The sequence below is a fragment of the Saccostrea echinata genome, unplaced genomic scaffold (genome assembly GCF_033153115.1).
Source record: "Saccostrea echinata isolate AGI-Se365-2 ecotype Australia unplaced genomic scaffold, CSIRO_AGI_Sech_v1 ptg000028l, whole genome shotgun sequence".
In the NCBI taxonomy this organism is placed as follows: domain Eukaryota; kingdom Metazoa; phylum Mollusca; class Bivalvia; order Ostreida; family Ostreidae; genus Saccostrea; species Saccostrea echinata.
The window spans coordinates 17043048-17061072 of record NW_026889777.1 but is presented as its reverse complement, the minus strand read 5'-3'; the positions used below and the strand labels follow the sequence as shown (position 1 = coordinate 17061072).

General features: G+C 33.7%; 1 protein-coding gene across 1 annotated transcript; it reads right to left on the bottom strand.

Annotated features, from left to right (window-relative positions):
- Window positions 1–3376: 3376 nt before the first annotated feature.
- LOC133193839 (neuronal acetylcholine receptor subunit alpha-6-like) lies at window positions 3377–4399 on the bottom strand. The gene has a single exon (XM_061329767.1). The coding sequence runs from the start codon at window positions 4397–4399 to the stop codon at window positions 3377–3379; it is 1023 nt and encodes a 340-aa protein (XP_061185751.1).
- Between the last annotated feature and the right edge of the window lie 13626 nt (window positions 4400–18025).

The window sequence follows — 18025 nt, the reverse complement described above, 5'->3', positions numbered from 1 at the left end:
ATTTCAAACCTAACCACATGACGTATTTGGAGGTTATGGGGTTGGTGGTGGGAAGGCACCCCCCCCCCCCCCCCGCACACCTAAAATGTAGGAAGATTTAAAAATACGACAACCTTCGTATGCTTTTAAACTCATGTTTACTACAAGTAATGTATGTTTCTGTCATTTAACTTTTAACCCCCCCCCCCCCACACACACACACACACACTACCAACCACTGGTCATCCTGGATCTGTTGTGTTCCTTTCATTTTAAATGCATGTGAATTATAATTCATCCATTTGTTTATAATTTATCAACCTGCTTACTTAAAATTAATTATTCAAAAAATTTCCTTGCTGTGACTGGAAAAATGTGTATCATTTCAATTAAAAAAAAAAGTTTTGTTTCCACATGCGGGCAGAAATCCTTCTGATTTTTTGTTTAAAATTTTTTTATCGAATATTGCTTAACATGCAGTGTATCAACTTAATGTCCTTCAATTGTTGTACAGCGTATACGGTAACTCACTACATTTCACAAATTTTCTGTCTAATTATATTTAGAAAACAAAAAAAAAAAAAAAAAAAAAAAAAAACCAACAAATTTTCACTACCCAGCAGCATCTATTTTATTGTTGTTACCAAGAATTTTTTTGAAATATTTTTTAACTTCACATTTTGAAAGAGATATCGTTTATACTGGATTCAACCCCCCCCCCCCCCCCAAAAAAAAAAGACATCTAGTCCTATCGAGAGCCATGCTTAAAATGAGATGATTTTCGAATGAATTCTACAGGTTTCTCAAACGATTATTACACGAGATAAATACTTTGGTTTTGAGAGAATAAATTGATATTGAACAGAAGCCGCTTGCTTCTCGGGTTTTCCTGACATTCCAACATAGTGAAATGTAAAACAAACAAACGAACAAATACTCATAATTCTATACACCACTGCATGATGGATAATAGTTAATACAACTATTTATTATCATATTATACAATTATTAAAAGAGAAAATGACTCAAAAATGTTTCTGGAAATGCTCAATAACATACATTTATTACCGCAGTAACATTACAATGCAAAGTGAAAGTCAGGTTCACTCTGAAAACTTTTGACGTTGGTGCGAAAGTAACATGACGTCATTGTTTACCTGTTAAAGTATCATTGATATAAATGAAGAAAAAACCTACTTAGAGTTGACGTAGGGCCATAAAAATTCAGATTTGGCAACTTCTAACCTTGCTCTATTAAAATCCATGAAAAACTTAAAATGTGTAAAAATTGCCATAAGGGCCCTTTTCCCATGGGCGCAATCATTTGTGATCGTTGATTCACTAATCATAATGATTACTTTGCAATTAAATAGTTTTTTAAAATTATAATCTACGAAACAACAAAAGGGTAATTACGAAAGCCTATTAGGATCAAACTACGGTAAAAAAAAAATTAAAAGGCCTTATAACGCGAATAAAGGCGTAATAACGCCTTTTGAAAAGGCGTTATAACGCGGAAAAAGGCGTAATAACGCAAATAAAGGCGTAATTACGCCTTTCCAAAAGGCGTTATAACGCGAAAAAAGGCGTTATTACGCCTTTCTAAAAGGCGTTATAAGGCCTTTCTAAAAAGGCGTTATTACGCCTTTCTAAAAGGCGTTATTACGCCTTTCCAAAAGGCGTTATTACGCCTTTTCAAAAGGCGTTATTACACCTTTTAAAAGGCGTTATTACGCCTTTTTAAAAGGCATTAATACGCCTTTCAAAAAAGGCGTTATTATGCCTTTTGAAGGGCCATTATTATGTCTTTGACAGGCCCGTGCTTTTAAAGTGGGGGGGGGGGGGTCCCATAAAATTGACAAGCAAGCAAAAAAACATGAACCCCCCCCCCCCCGAAAAAAAATAAACTGCCTAAACTTGAGGGGAAACTTTTTCTAATATTTCGGTAAAACTTTTTTTAAATTTAATGCAATGACTTGCCCGAGTTTAACTATACTGCGACAAAATGTTAAGGGACCAAGCAATCAATTAATGATTTTTTATATTTAAACTATAGCAAGACTATTCTCCCAAAAAGTGGGGTGGGGACCCCGGGACCCCCCCCCCCCCCACTTACATTCGTACTACCGGCTTGTTTGAAAAGGAGTTGTATCCAAAAATGGAAAGGCGTTTTTTTAAAATAGTAAATATATGAAAGATTGAACCAAAGCCATCTTTATTTATGCAATATTTAGATTATAGTTTTAATATTATAAATTATATTATAAATTATAGCATTTTCTATATTCCTGCACATCTCGCAGACAGTTGTTTGCATTTTGCATGCATATTAAGAGAAGTCAACACTCTACTTTTGAAAATCCAGGATATAGGCAGAACCAGCTTTGGGCTTTGCTAGCCACGTATTAAAAATTCATGTCAAATTTGAAATATTTTTCTCTCCTCTAGGTAAAAAACAGGCAAAGTATTTGCATAGGTATAATGAGCAATTAGCCTTCAACAAAATTTCTGAAATCCATACACCTTGGTAGAAGCGCCTGGCATCAGAGAAGGACTAAGTTGGTTTAGCACTGAAAATATTTTACACATTTAAAAATCTTTTTTCCTAGAAATCTAATTATAATCAGTCCCCAGGGTGGGCTAAGTAAGTCATGTATTGAAAAAAAAGAGGCGTAATAACGCCTTTTTAAAAAGGCGTAATAACGCCATTCTAAAAGGCGTAATAACACCTTTTGGAAAGGCGTAATAACGCCTTTTGGAAAGGCGTAATAACGCCTTTTAGAAAGGCGTAATAACGCCTTTTGGAAAGGCGTAATAACGACTTTTGGAAAGGCGTAAAAACGCCTTTTGGAAAGGCGTTATAACACCTTTTAGAAAGGCGTAATAACGCCTTTTGAAAAGGCGTAATAACGCCTTTTTTCGTGTTATAACGCCTTTTGGAAAGGCGTAATTACGCCTTTATTTGCGTTATTACGCCTTATTCCGCCTTTTTCAAAAGGCGTTATTACGCCTTTTTTTCGCGTTATAACGCTTTTCAAAAAGGCGTTATAACGCCTTTTAAATTTTTTTTACCGTAGTTTGATCCTAATAGGCTTTCGTGGGTAATTAATTATTCTAAGTTATAAAATTTGTTATTGTTTTGCTTTGATTAATTTTCAGAAAAATACAAACCACGTAACACTTCCTTTCCCATATTTAATTACATAATAACAAGCTCACATTTTCGGCATGAACATGAGGTAATGAGACAAAAAAATGTATTGAACCAAATAGGATATTTCGCTCACTTTAACTAAAGTTAAGTTGTCATTATGGCAAACACACTCATTGTGCTGATGACGTAAGCAGAGGAACAGATCCAGAACATTAGAAAATCAATAGCAGACGATACATCATTCTAGGAAATCTTTTGGTCATCGTCCTCTGAACGTTTATAATTCTTTTCATCCACCACATCTTCTGGAACAACAGTTCTTTCCTTAACCATTTGACACTTCCAAAATCTGCAGAGCGAAAATTTCACAAGAATTCTAAGAAATCGATTGACCTTTTGACTTTCGTCTCTATGACGTAAGCGAAGTTGTAGCGAAGAAACAATTAATGAAAATCCTCCGATGATTATCTGAATAAGCAGGTAAGAAGAAAGATATGGAGTACTCTCTGAATTCGCCGGAAGTTCAGAACTAACGATTGTCAGAAAAACCATGAATCCTAGTGCTACAGTTGTGGAGTATGACATTTTCTCTCCAGCGTCAGCAGGAATGACAAATACAAGAATATTCAACGTTCCAAGAAACAAAATTGGTACAATGATATTTCCTACGAAATGTGCAGGCTTTCGTCGCAGCTTTAGGGTGTATGTGATGACACTGTTTGAACCGGAATTATCTACAACCTGGCTTGTAGAAATAATGTCCCAAATACTATTACTCTTGTACTGGTCCATTTCAAAGCTACTCCCAGATGACGTGATTTGTACTTGATGTAAATAATGCGACCATATTGTGAAAACAATATTGCAGGTTTGGGTGTCAAAAGGAAAATATGTAACGTCAATAGAACATTGAGATTCAAAGACCTGGTATGGTTTCCATGTGACAGTCCCATCAAACGTGACCATGACGTAATAAAACGAACCACCGAGTTCCTTAAACGCAGTGAATCCGTTTTTCAAAACAAAATCCGGTTTCCATACAATGTTTTGGGGTAGGGGTAGCCGATAGACAGGGAACATGGCTGCATCCCACGTCAGAAATTCGTCTTTCCACTCCAGGGTCAGATACGCCGTGCTGACGAGTTTTTCATCCAACTCATCGATTTTATTTATACTCATCAAGTGAAAAGCTACATCTAACGCTGTAGGTGAATGTTGATCCACTGCTGGACGAAGAGTTTTGTCGTACGCATTGGTTTTAAACATAAGTTTTGTCAAATTTTTGACCACATCTGCAGTGGTTCCTAACGCTAGAGTCGACAAACTCAGTAAAATAAAAGAATTAAACAGAACACAGCGGGGATGAAGCTGCATGATTTGAATTCGTCACTATGAAAAACTAATTAATGTATAGAAAGAATATATCCCAAGCTTTTTCCTTCCTGACTAACACCGTAAAGCAACCAAGATTTGAAATCTGCTTTATTGCAACACTTGTAGAAAAACAGACCAGTGATTTATTCCACGATAGGGATGACTTTAAATGAATGTTTCCTGTCCGCGTAGAACATTGAGTTTTCATTGACCATTGAAACCTTTTCAACAATAGGACCTTTAACTGTTTAAATGAAAGTGAAGCTGCAAAGTTGGTTATTTTACTATAAATAAACTAAACGTGACATTTGATTTTAAATATGGCACACGTTTTATAACGTACAATAGCTTTTGAAGGCACCACCCTGATAGAAATGACACAAACTGTGATTTTGAAGAAATATCTTTATAGAAAAAATGCCCTTGCGAAGAAGGCAGTTATCAACTAGTGAATGACACTTTATGATTGTACTCAAAATTAAAAGTTTTCAGAACATAAAAAATCTACTTTAATTTTATGGACAAAATTATTATAATTTTTGGTACTGGACAAAATATTGTCCCACTCCCTCCTCCTTATTGTACACATGCACAGAAAACATGAACACGTTACCATGATCTTAAATTCCTCGAATTGGAATGTCGATTTTAAAAGAATCTTCGGATTTTTAATCTTTAGCATACTCCAATTTATTAAAATCACATCACGTTGACAAGCAATAGCACGACAAGGACCGTTCTCTTCCCAACACTCATCTTTGCACTTTGGTTGTTTTACAATGTAGTAGAGTTTGTCACAAGGCTACAGGTGTGAATACTTTGTATATGCAAGCCGCACGACCCAGTCTGACATAAAGCTAGTTTCATGAAAAAGGTGAAGAAACAGTGATATTATCTAAAAAAAAAAAAAATACAAATCTGTAAACAGGGCATAAAACATGGACCCCTTGAAATTCCAGACGTGGGATCTGGTGCCGAAGAGGAGTAAGCATCCCCTGTTAACCGGTCACACCTGCCGTGAGCTGTAAATATATAAAATTTTTAAAATATCAAGAAATTGTAAATTTTCTATAATGCTCAAATTCTACCTTTCTGCAATCATCTTTATAAATCTATTTACCTTTGTATCACTTTATAGGACATTATTGTGAATGAAAAAAAAAAATAAAATCTATGCGGTTAAACTAATTCATTGTAATTATATAAACTTAAGTTAAGACTTAAGTTGATATTTTCATTTTTTAACAGAATGTGTATCATCTGTCCTTAAAGAAATTATTTTATTTAAAGAAAAAACCTGTACTACTAGTGAAGTAATGCCCTGTTCACACGGAGAGTTTAATTCGAATTAAACGTAAGTTACTGCGAATTAAATTTGAACCGCGTTCACACGAAGAATTTAATGCGAATTAGTTTTATTCGAATTAATTTACTGCGCATTAAATTACTTCGCATTAGTTCCGTGTGAACGCTAAGCGAAGCTAATTCGAATTAAATTTTGACGCATGCGTAAGGGCAGCATTAAGTCACAGGCCACATGTCGATGGTCAGATATAGGTACTTGTGCTATTTTTGAGTGGAAAACAAAGGAAAATTATGATAATCACTAAAATGTGTACAGACACTATGACATTATGTCAAATCAGTGGTCAAATGTATCTGCTCGGCACAATGTGACGTGTTCGCAAAATGACGTCATAATAGCCTTACTGAATAGCCTTATTGTAGAAACAAAAATTTAATTCGCATTAGTTTACTTCGAATTAGCTGTCGTGTGAACGCAATTTAATTCGCATTAGTTTAATTCGCATTAGTTTACTTCGCATTAATTTACTGCGAATTAAACTCTCCGTGTGAACAAGGCATAAATGTCATTAAATATGATAATATAAAACTACAAAACACCGCAAGTCCCCTATCAGGCCTATATGTACACAAAGAAAATGTGTTTGTATTGTCCATTATCCTCACTTTAATAAACCGTTATGTACATTTTAATCTTGTCTTCAGGGACTGCCTCTGTTTTGGTATAAATCAATATTAACACAATCGTATGATAAATCTGCATTTCATTAATAAATATTTACAGTGTATTTCTATAGAAGAGAGAAAGATATACTTATATCATTGCATTATTTTATCACAAAGGACCTCCTTTCTTGCAATCACATAAAATAGGGTATAGAATTCAGTCTTTAATTGACTTGTAAATATAGAATTCTGTCTTTAATTGACTCGTAAATGTAGAATTCAGTCTTTAATTGACTTGTAAATGAATCTGTAAAATTAATTAAGTTATTGAAGATCATAAAAAATACAGTGTAACATGACATGTCCCCGTGTTATTTCATATATTACAATAGTTAAAGATCTTAACTATTGAGTATGACAGTGATGGATGCTAAAATCATAAACCTATTTTTTTCTCCTTTTGAAGCTATATATTCCATCACTCCTCACTCCCACACAGTGTTTTTTAGTTTCTCTATGACACTAAAGAAATACTAGCAAAAAACATTCGATTAGTTGTCGCGATCCACACAATACTAATATATATAATGTTGATCCTACGCTGGACGTTTAAATTTACAAATATGATGCAGATTGGACAAATTTTTAAAAAGTTAAAAAAGATTCTCTGTTCCTCTATGTGTGTGTGTGTGTGTTTTAATGTTTCACTCGCTTTGCCGAAAAGTGTTTTACAACGTAAATGACATAAACATGTCTCATTCATATCAGTATGTATTTCTTATGTTTTTGGGCTTGAAAAAAAAAAAAAAACAAATTCAAAGATTCAGGTTTTAATTGTTAGGAAATGGATGGGGGGGGGGGGGCTGAAATGATAGAAAAATACATTATTTAAGAAATAATGTATCATTTTTAAACATCTATCGGGATAAAAATACGGGTTAGTCACGAGATCAAATTCCATAAAGCTCGAAGGGCTTTATGGTAAATTTGATCTCGTACTAGCCTGGTTCCCTGTCCCTTGCTTTTACTACGCGCATCCAGATAGATGTTTAAAAATGATACATTATTACTTATATTTACATTTATGACTTATTCATATTTTATGTTTTCCTGATTTTAATCTTTAACGCGTGAAATGTTTTATTTTTCAAACTCAACGGCACGTATTTGATCCATTGATTGCGCGTCGACCCTTTATGACGTCACTGAGAAATTACGTCGAACGTTTATGACGCGAGGAACCCGTGTTTATACGGATATAGATACGCGTTGCTTTTAATAGTGTTGTATAAAAGAAAACATTTGCAAATGTAAATATAAACACGTAACGTTACAAACTTGATATAAAATATCTTAAACTGATGTAAACGAGACAATATAATTAAGTATTAAAGGCGAAAATAACGAATAGTGATCAATCTCATAAATCCAGTAAACAAAACAAATTGAAAACAGGGCAAAAACACGGACGGCCCTTGGAAACACTAGAGGTGGGATCAGTAGCCTAGGAGGAGTAAGCATCCCCTGCCGACCGGTCACACCCGCCATGAGTGTATTGATCAGGTAGATCGTGGTCATACTTAGTATAAAAAGAATGACCAAACAATTGCTATAAAACATATCAGTCAAAATACTACTCAATGATAGCTGTATTTACAAACAAGGTTATTACATGTATATCGAGAATTTTAGAAATGCTAAATTTAAACGAGGTTGCTGAATCCCTTGTAACATCAATCAGTAGCTTGTCTCGGTTTAAAAGTTGATCATACTCAGAGCATGTTGGGAGACAAACACAATATGAAGGCGTTGTTAGAAGATCACTATATAAATAAGGCAATTGACCATGGAAAAGCTGAAGTAATCTCGTTTGTCATACAGTTTAGTACATGTAGTTAGTTGGTCATTATCGTCTATGTATGTATTCAACAAAATAATTATGTAGATGACAGATCACAACAAATGAAAATTTACCAGTTCCGTTTTACTACGACTGCAGTCGGATATGAAGTAAAAAAAAGACAGCTCTTTAATTATATTGAGGAATTTTTGTATAAATAGTAGAGAAGTCATATGTTTTGATTTATTTAGTTTTGAGATTTCAAGTTTTTCAACATGTCTTTGGAATTCTTTATAATCCACTTCTTGAATTCGTTGTAGCAAAATACGTCTGAAGTTTCTCCTTCACAGCAGTTATTGTGGTGAGAAGTAAGGATAGAGACTTGGTCGAACATTTACTGCAATATATTTTGTTTGATTTTATAGGATTTTAAAAGATTTTTTGAAGTTTTGGAATTCAGTTAGATGATTATCGACATCGCCATCAGTTTCATTCAAAATCGAATATGCAAAATAATGGAAACCAGACACGCTTGGGCGAGACCCTGACTAATTGATACCTTTGACACTGTAAATTTTTTTTAAAAATTTTTTAATATCTAGCTATTGATGGAATAAATTCCAAACGAAAATATCTTTCAGTCATTTACATTAGAAATAGCTATTCATAATTTTTTCTAAAACACTCGAGGAGAAGGTATCTTTTGTTCATAATCCCTTTGAGTCGAAATAAAAATGGAGCTCGTAAATTTACTTACCTTGTCATTGGTCATTTGCAAAATTATTTTGTTAAAAAACATTCCAATTGTATTCCGTACAAGTACTCTGAAGTTGATATTAAAAAGATGCTTGAGTTTCTGATTGACAATATCAATATGGTTTTTGGAAACCAGGTCTTCAAACAATCTGTTGGAATTCCCATGGGTACCATTTGCACCCCGTTATTAGCAGACCTATTTTTGTATTTATATGAAGCAGAATTTATTCAAACTCTTATGCCTGAGAAAAAGTAAACTCTTGCTGTGGCCTTCATCTCGACATTTAGATATATCGACAACGTATTATCCATTAACAATAATTATTTCTATTCATATGTTGACACGATATATCACAGTGAGCTTAAAATAAAAGATACCACAGAGTCTGACACATTTGTTTCATATTTGGATATTTTACTAGAAAAAGACATTAATGGTAACCTATCTACAAAGTTTTATGATAAACGTGATGACTTCAATTTTTTCAATCGTCAACTTCCATTACTTATACAGCAATATACCCTCATCACCTGCATATGGGGTTTATATCTCTAAGCTGATTCGATACGCGAGAGCATGTTCTACGTATGACTTATTTTTAAGACGAGGTAAATAACTGACAAACAAGTTGATGAAACAAGAATATCAACAGTCTCGTTTAAAGTCATAATTTCGTAAGTTCTATGGTCGATACAATGACCTTGTCAGCATATACAATCTATCATTAAGTCAAATGCTGACTGACATTTTTCATACTAATTGTAAGGCCATTATTTACCAACTGAATTGTCAACAGCTTACCTCGTTCTAGAAATTTTTTATACGTATAGAGCATGCTCCTGCGTATCGAATCAACTTAGAAATATACACCCCATATGCATAAGTAAGCGAATTTGACGATTGAAAAGTAAAAGTCATCACGTTTATCGTAAACGAACCTATGGATATCCTTGTTTCATCAACTTGTTTGTTAATAGCTTGTCTCGTTTTAGAAATTGTTCGTACGTAGAGCATACTCTTGCGTATCGAATCAACAAATAAAACAACAACATCAACAATCAATCAATCAATCAATCAATCGATCGATCTCATTCCAGCACAAACAAAAGAAGATGAGAGAAAAAAATGTATTCCATTCCCTACAACAAAAGTTATGATGCCATTATGGTTAATACACTTATGGTGCTTATGACGTAAGCAAAGAAACATATCCAGACCATCAGAAAATCAATTGAAGATGAAACATCATTTCAGGAAATCTCATGTTCATCGTCCTTCAAACGTTAAGAATTTTTCTCTTCTACTACATTTTCCGGAACAATTGTTCCTGTCGTAACCTTGTGACTTATCCAAAAGTTGCAGAGAGAAAATTTTGCAATAGTTTTGAGAAATCGATTGACCTCTTGGTTTTTGTCTCTGTAACGTAAACGTAGCTGAAGCGAAGAAACAAAAGGGTCAATCCTCCGATAATAATTTGAATAAGCATGTAATTAGAAAGTAATGGTGTTTTAACTGAATTGCAGGAAGTTCCGAACATGACAAGCGTCACAAAGGCTTCATTTACATTGTCCCGCTTGCAGATGGCACTGGACTTCCCCCGAATAAATTTCCTCATTTAACACAAATACTTAATTGTATAAGTCAAAGCGCGTAAACAGGAATTCGAGAGTGGACTGTTGATCGAGAGATATCACATGCATCTGAGCATTTTAAGAATAATTTATTGCGCGATTGATGCTCCTTGCGGTTATTAATTTCGCGGTGATAAATATCCTATATTTATTAATCTACAGTAGCGAAATGTAGGGCCCACCAATATGGGTAATTTTCACCCAAACAAGAAATAAAATCCATTTATTCCTGAAAAACTGATAATTCTACACGGAACTGTCGAAAGATCCCTGCTGCAAAGTTTATCAAAAGTGAGACATGGGTGTGAAATCTACGACAAGAATTTTTTTTGTGTGTTTTCAGGCTGTAGAAGTGTCCTCTTTCTTATTGCCATACGAGTGAAATTAAAGTCTTTGGAGAAAATCACATGTAAGTAGAACACACGCATCAAATTGATAAAGCGCTTTGAAATTTTGATTTTTTGATCACTGAAAAAAAAACCTCGCTCTGCGATGACATTTCTGGAAAAAAAGGCGCTTCGGGTACTGTTTATCAAAAAGTAAAATGTGGTCAAAAGGATATCTGATTTCTCGGGGACTTGTGCCAAAGTTCTAGTTACTTTAGACACAAATCCTGAAACGGCTTGGTAAAAGTATGCCAAGTGTTATAGTCAAAGATATAGCAAAAAACTACAGTCAGAAACCAAAAAAAAAAGATTGTTCATTAACAAGACAATCTGCGAACAAAGCAGCACGGGTATCGACCGTGAAAGAGATCTCGAGAAAATATCAAAAGTATTTCTCATATGAATTGATAAATTATCCCAAGTTTTCTAATGGCAGGAGAATTCTGATAAACATTACGATAGTCCCATGGGCCATAACGCTCGCCAGAATCACCTTGGTCCTGCTGTTCTTAAGAAGATTTTAAAGATTTTTTATCTCTTTATTCTCATGAAAAATGTTCAATATATAATATGGCACCATCCTTGTTTAAAGGGGTTATGATTTAGCTGAACTGAAAATGGAGACGTTGCAATATCAATATGAATAACATGACTTACTGTTCCGGAGAAACTTTTTAATGATTTGTTTTCCTGCATACATTTACATACAAATAAACATTAATGTAGATCAACTGGATACGTACTGTAAAAATAGCCATTTATCCAAATTTTTACAATTATTTTCAATTGTATCCAACGCTTTTTTAAATCATAAGACAGTAATAAAACATTCTATATTATTTATCATTAAACTTTTTAAACATATACTGCATCTGTAGATAAGCAACCGGCCTAAAATTCAAAGTGTGGATCAATAGTACTGGTAATCTTTTCACTAAGTCCTTGGAATAATTCCCGGAATATTTCCCAATACATTGCATTTCCAAAAAAATTATCAAACTCAATCCTGTGACATATTAACATTTCTTATATCAAATTGAAAATACAACACTTTTCCAAATATATAGATCTGGTGTATTGGATTTTCTATGGTAGTTACAAGGTCCTAAGGATTTTCTTCCGTGTAAACTAAATATATTTGTCAGCACCATTACCTGTAGAGACCGTGCACGGTGGCCCAGTGGAAGGGCGTTTGCTTTGAGACCGAGAGTGCTAAGTTCGATTCTCGTTTGCCGCACCGAGTCAAACCTAAGACGTAAACATAAATAGTGATTATTCCTTCGCCAAGCGCCGGTGTAACGACGAAAAGTGACCCCCGTAGAATATTGACCGGGGGGTCAAATTTCTCCGTAGAAAAATGACCCCCGGTCAATTTTCTACCGCAAGTAGGGTCATTTTTCGACCGCAGAAAACCCTTCCAGGCCAGTAATTCTATGACTGCATACACGTTGAAAAATGACCCCCATAGAAATCTGACCCCCCTACTTTTTCACTATATTTTATAATTAAACCTTTAGAAATGTGGTGTGATATGCGTTAATCCCATGTTGGGGAGGGTCGGTGAAGGCATAGAGTCTCCTGATTTTTTTCTTTCAAATGTATATTGCAGGAGGAGCAAGTACCTTCCCCTCCTTAACGCCACTTCTCAATACTAGCATGATATACAATGTACGTGGTATGGCTTTTTTTTGCTTGCATCCCATTGAGTATACATTATTGAGGAGCATAAATTCATAATTCATATATATATATATATATATATATATATATATATATATATATATATATATATATATATATATATATATATATATATATATATATATATATATATATATATAGCTATCATTATATACTCGTATATATAATCCGTTTTGTTTGTTTCTTGGTTTTTTGTTGTTTTTTTTTTCTCACAAAATGATATGATATGTTTCTGACAACGATATACCTGTATGGAATTGATGTTATCGGAAACTATTTAAAGGACATGTTTGTGGCCCCATACTTCTAGCTTAAAATTTGTGCCCGTTTCAACCTGCCTCCACCCCAGCTTTTACATGTATCAGTTTCTGGATACACCATTGCATTGAAACAAAAACGTATTGTATAATTATTTTTAGACAAGGAAAAATTAGAGAAAGCAAGGCATACTAGTATGAAGCGTCCAATATGGAGATGCTATCATTAACTGTAATTACTGCTTCATTTTTAATATCATGTAATATCTTTTTCCCTCTTTTAGGTTCATTTATCCTTATTTATTGCATGAATAATAAAAACCCCGCTTCGAAGGAAATGGGGGTATATACTTTGTACCCTGCAAATCTCTCTGTTGTGTGTACGGAGTGAGTGTTTGTGTCTGTCTGTCTGTCTGAAACATTTTTTTCGTCGCAGTTTTCTCTGCAACAACTCATCGCAGATGCTTGAAATAAACTCTTTGGTTCGGCATGCTATACAGTGATATTCATTTTGGTACAAATCATGTCCGTTTGTCTGTGCGGGTGGGGTATCACTAGAGAGCACTGGCTCATAGATTTCTTGTTTCCCCTGTAATTTGTGTACTTACAATTATTGTCTGTAGAATTATATTACATGTACATCTGTACACATGTATCTTAATAACGTTTACTATGAAACACTATATATATTGTTTGTATCAGGATCGCTATATGAAAAACACTGATACTAGTAGTCTCCAACAAAAAAAAAAACTATAGTTTACCAAAGTTAACTATAGTTGCAGTATCAAAGTTTTCACTATAGTAAATTTTTTGGATATATGATTGTGATATTTTATGTTCTTAAATTTATATGTGCACATTTTTTTATATTTCAGGGAACTACGAGGGGTGATCAAAAAGTTCGTGAACTATCTCATTATTTACAAAACCACAGGTCGCCCGCGTGGCGCAGTGGCTAGAGCGTTCGCTCTAGAGTCGCAGAGTAAGGAGTTGATCCTTACGTCGCGGGTTCGAATCCCACTGTGGGACGTGGAGACCGTATAAACTGAGGTCCCGTGTCGCAGTAGGTGCTGGCACGAAAAAGATCCCTCACTGCTCATTGGGCCTACGTGCCGAGTATAGGTCTAAATTTGTAGCTTTCCACGTGGTGGCGCCTCCATATGAGAGAAAAATTCTCGAGAGGGACGTTAAACAATATAAACAAACAAACAAAAACAAAACCACAGTTCAGATCAAAATGAAATTTGGCACACATTTAGTCATAAACATGTTCTACAAATAGAAGATATTTGCTCCACGTTTGGACGTCACATTATAAAAATGACTCAATACGTAGATGACGTGACAAAAAATGGTTGACTCAGTCGTACCTGAGCAACGAACGGCTTTACAGTTTAACGTTTATCTTAGAAATTCCTTTTCAGTAGCATATAATAATTTGTACTCGATTTATGAAGACAAAAAGACATGGCAGAAGTTCCATCATTAATTGGACTGATTGTTTTAGTAAAGGAAGGGAGGTGGTTAAAATGATGCTTGTTCTGGTTCCCTGTGAAAGCAAGCTTGGGAAGAGATGTGTCCTTAGTTGAGCAATCTGTAACGAAAGATCGCCAAATTACAGTTAGAAAAATAGTTGAATATCTTAACAATAATATAGTTATTGAATCCCTAAAATATCGTTTACCTTAGATTTTAAACATATCATATATGATAAAAAGAAGGCGCCTATACTTTATCCACAATGGATAAACGACGCACCCCAATACAAAAGAGTCGGGTTGTGATGGTCACTATGCTCATTCTGGGAAAAGATATCCTAATCCACCAATCCTATTTGTGACAAATGGGCTATTTTTGTTATAAAAAAATAACTTGCATGGTAAGAAATATATAAGACTCGGAAAAATCTTTTAATTTCTGTGAACAGAACGCTACGGAGCATGTCACGTGAACGCCTGGATCACGTAATTCGCGCATTGGCAGAACGAAGGCTGATGTGCATTCAAATCGGAGAGGACCACTTTGAAAAATAATAAACATCGAAATCTGATTTTTTTTTTATGGAAGTAATTCAATTAGTTCGCGAACTTTTTTATTACCCCCTCGTATTTCTTGTTCATTAATATATCATCCCAAAGTTTTACATTACTGATATCAATTTAAAAAAGTTTCAGCTTTGAAATCTCAAAAAAAAGTTCCAAACAAAGTTTCATAGTTATTCAAAGTATCAAAGTATTTACTATAGTTAATAATAGTAAACTATAGTTAACTATAGTTTACTATAGTAAATTGTTAGAAGTGCCCTTCGATTGTGGTAGAAATACTGGCAATATACTCCCCTTCCTTGATCTTTATATAGATAGATGTATAATCTACATCATCATGCACATAAGCATTATGTAACTCCTTATAAGTAGGATTTTTGATGTAAGAAAAAAAGATTTTTGTTCACTTTTATCCTAAAAACTCATATTTTTAAAACCTCGTTTCACACAGCAAGATCGCTTAATTTGTGTATAGGAAAGACATGGCCAGATTTTTTTTTCTAATGGCTAGAAAATTTAAAGAGTGAGTTACATCCTCGTTACCCACTCCCTCAAAACGTACCTCTATAGATACGCTGACACGAATCAGGTACTTGATTCAAACATGTGTTACAACATTTATGGCACAGTTCTATGGAGTCTTGCAAACGCAACTTCAATTGTGCTAATATTGCCATTCATACTTAGGGAAAAAATAATATGTAAATTAGGCAGAGAAACTTTTTTCATAATGCAACATTCGGTTTTTTCTATTGGTAAAAATTATTACATGTAACTAGAAAGGGGAAATACGTACTACTGTGTATAAACTTGTGTCAATTCTTAGTATACCAAACGCCTCTTTCATTAACTAATCAATTTTTTATGTAAAAAGCCTGATTTTGTTTATAGGCTTTGTTGACACTAGCAAACGACAAAAGACATTGGTAAAGATTTTGAGCTAACCATTTTTTGTGTCTCTGAGATCGAATATCAGAGGAATTTTGAATTAGTCCTGTCTGTTATTTTTGCACAAATTTAATCGTCCTTATATTTTTATTAGAAGTTTTTTTTTTTTACCAGAAAATCAAAGATATATATGAGATCTCATTTTCTTAACAATTGTCCAATTTCTTTCACGAAGATTTATTTGGGTAGGGTTCGAAAACATTAATCTTTCTTGTAACTTCTGAAGAAAAAAAACGCTTAAGACTTTATTTTCATTCTTTTTTTTACATTATTTACCCAGAGTAAAATTTAAAGAGGATCATTACAGTTATACACAGAAACCATGCATTTTTATTCATATGTAAGTTTCTCTCTCTGACACCAGCTAAGCAATTAATCTTGGTTTTTTTTTTAAATGAAGACTCTGGAATTTTTTTTTATATATAAAATTTGATAAAACAAATCTAAGAGCACGTATTTTTGCTCTTATAGTCATCGAACAACATAATAGCCTATAATTATTTTTTTCCTTTAATGGGATAAAACATCATGTATTATTGATGTACATGTAAGGTATAGTGTAACCTTTTGTTACTTAAACTTTAAAACTTTTAGGCTGCGTGATTTTACCTCTACGTATTTGCCTAACAAGAATATTCCTACCAAAACCAGTTTTTTTGTACAGAAAAAAAGACACGGGGTCATTATTCTACGGGGTCATTTTTCTACAACCCACACGGAGAAAAATGACCCCCAGGCCATAATTTCTACGAAAAAGGGGGTCATTTTTCTACGTAGAATATTGACCAGGGGGTCATTTTTCTACGTAGAAAAATGACCCCCGGTCAATATTCTACGGGGGTCACTTTTCGTCGTTACACCGGTGTAACGACGAAAAGTGACCCCCGTAGAATATTGACCGGGGGTCATTTTTCTACGTAGGAATTTGACCCCCTGGTCAATATTCTACGTAGAAAAATGACCCCCTTTTTCGTAGAAATCATGGCCTGGGGGTCATTTTTCTCCGTGTGGGTTGTAGAAATATGACCCCGTAGAATAATGACCCCGTGTCTTTTTTTTATACAAAAAAAAAAAAAAACAGGTTTTGGTAGGAATATTCTTGGCAGGCAAATACGTAGAGGTAAAATCACGCAGCCTAAAAGCTTTAAGGTTTAAGTAACAAAAGGTTATACTATACCTTACATGTACATCAATAATACAAGATGTTTTATCCCATTAAAGAAAAACATAAAAAAAATTAATAACTACAGGCTATTATGCTGTTCGATGACTATAAGAACAAAAATACACGTGTTCTTAGATTTGTTTTATCAACTTTTATATAAAAAAAAGTTTCCAGAGTCGTCATTTAAAAAAAAAAACAAGATTATTGACTTAGCTGGTGTCAGAGAGAGAAAAAATTGTATATGAATAAAAATGCATGGTTTCTGTGTATAATTGTAATGATCCTCTTTAAATTTTACTCTGAGTAAATAATGTAAAAAAGGAATGAAAATAAAGTCTCAAGCGTTTTTTTTTTCTTCAGAAATTACAAGAAAGATTAATGTTTTCGAACCCTACCCAAATAAATCTGCGTGTAAAAAATGGACAATTGTTAAGAAAATTAGATCTCATATATATCTTTGATTTTCTGGTAAAAAAAAAAAAAAAAAAAAAAAAAAAAAAAAAAAAAAAAAAAAAAACTTCTAATAAAAATATAAGGAAGATTAAATTTGTGTAAAAATAACAGACAGAACTTAATCAGAATTCCTCTGATATTCGATCTCAGAGACACAAAAAAATGGTTAGCTGAAAATCTTTACCAATATTTTTTTTTTTTCGTTTGCTAGTGTCAACAAAGCCTATAAACAAAATGAGGCTTTTTACATAAAAAAAATTGATTAATTAATAAAAGAGGTGTTTAGTATACTAAGAATTGACACAACTTTATACACAGTAATACGTATTTCCCCTTTCTAGTTACTTGTAATAATCTTTAC

What these genes read in the sequence shown, in the direction of transcription:
- LOC133193839 (XM_061329767.1), bottom strand. Translation starts at nt 4,399, where the DNA reads ATGTTTAAAACCAATGCGTACGACAAAACTCTTCGTCCAGCAGTGGAT.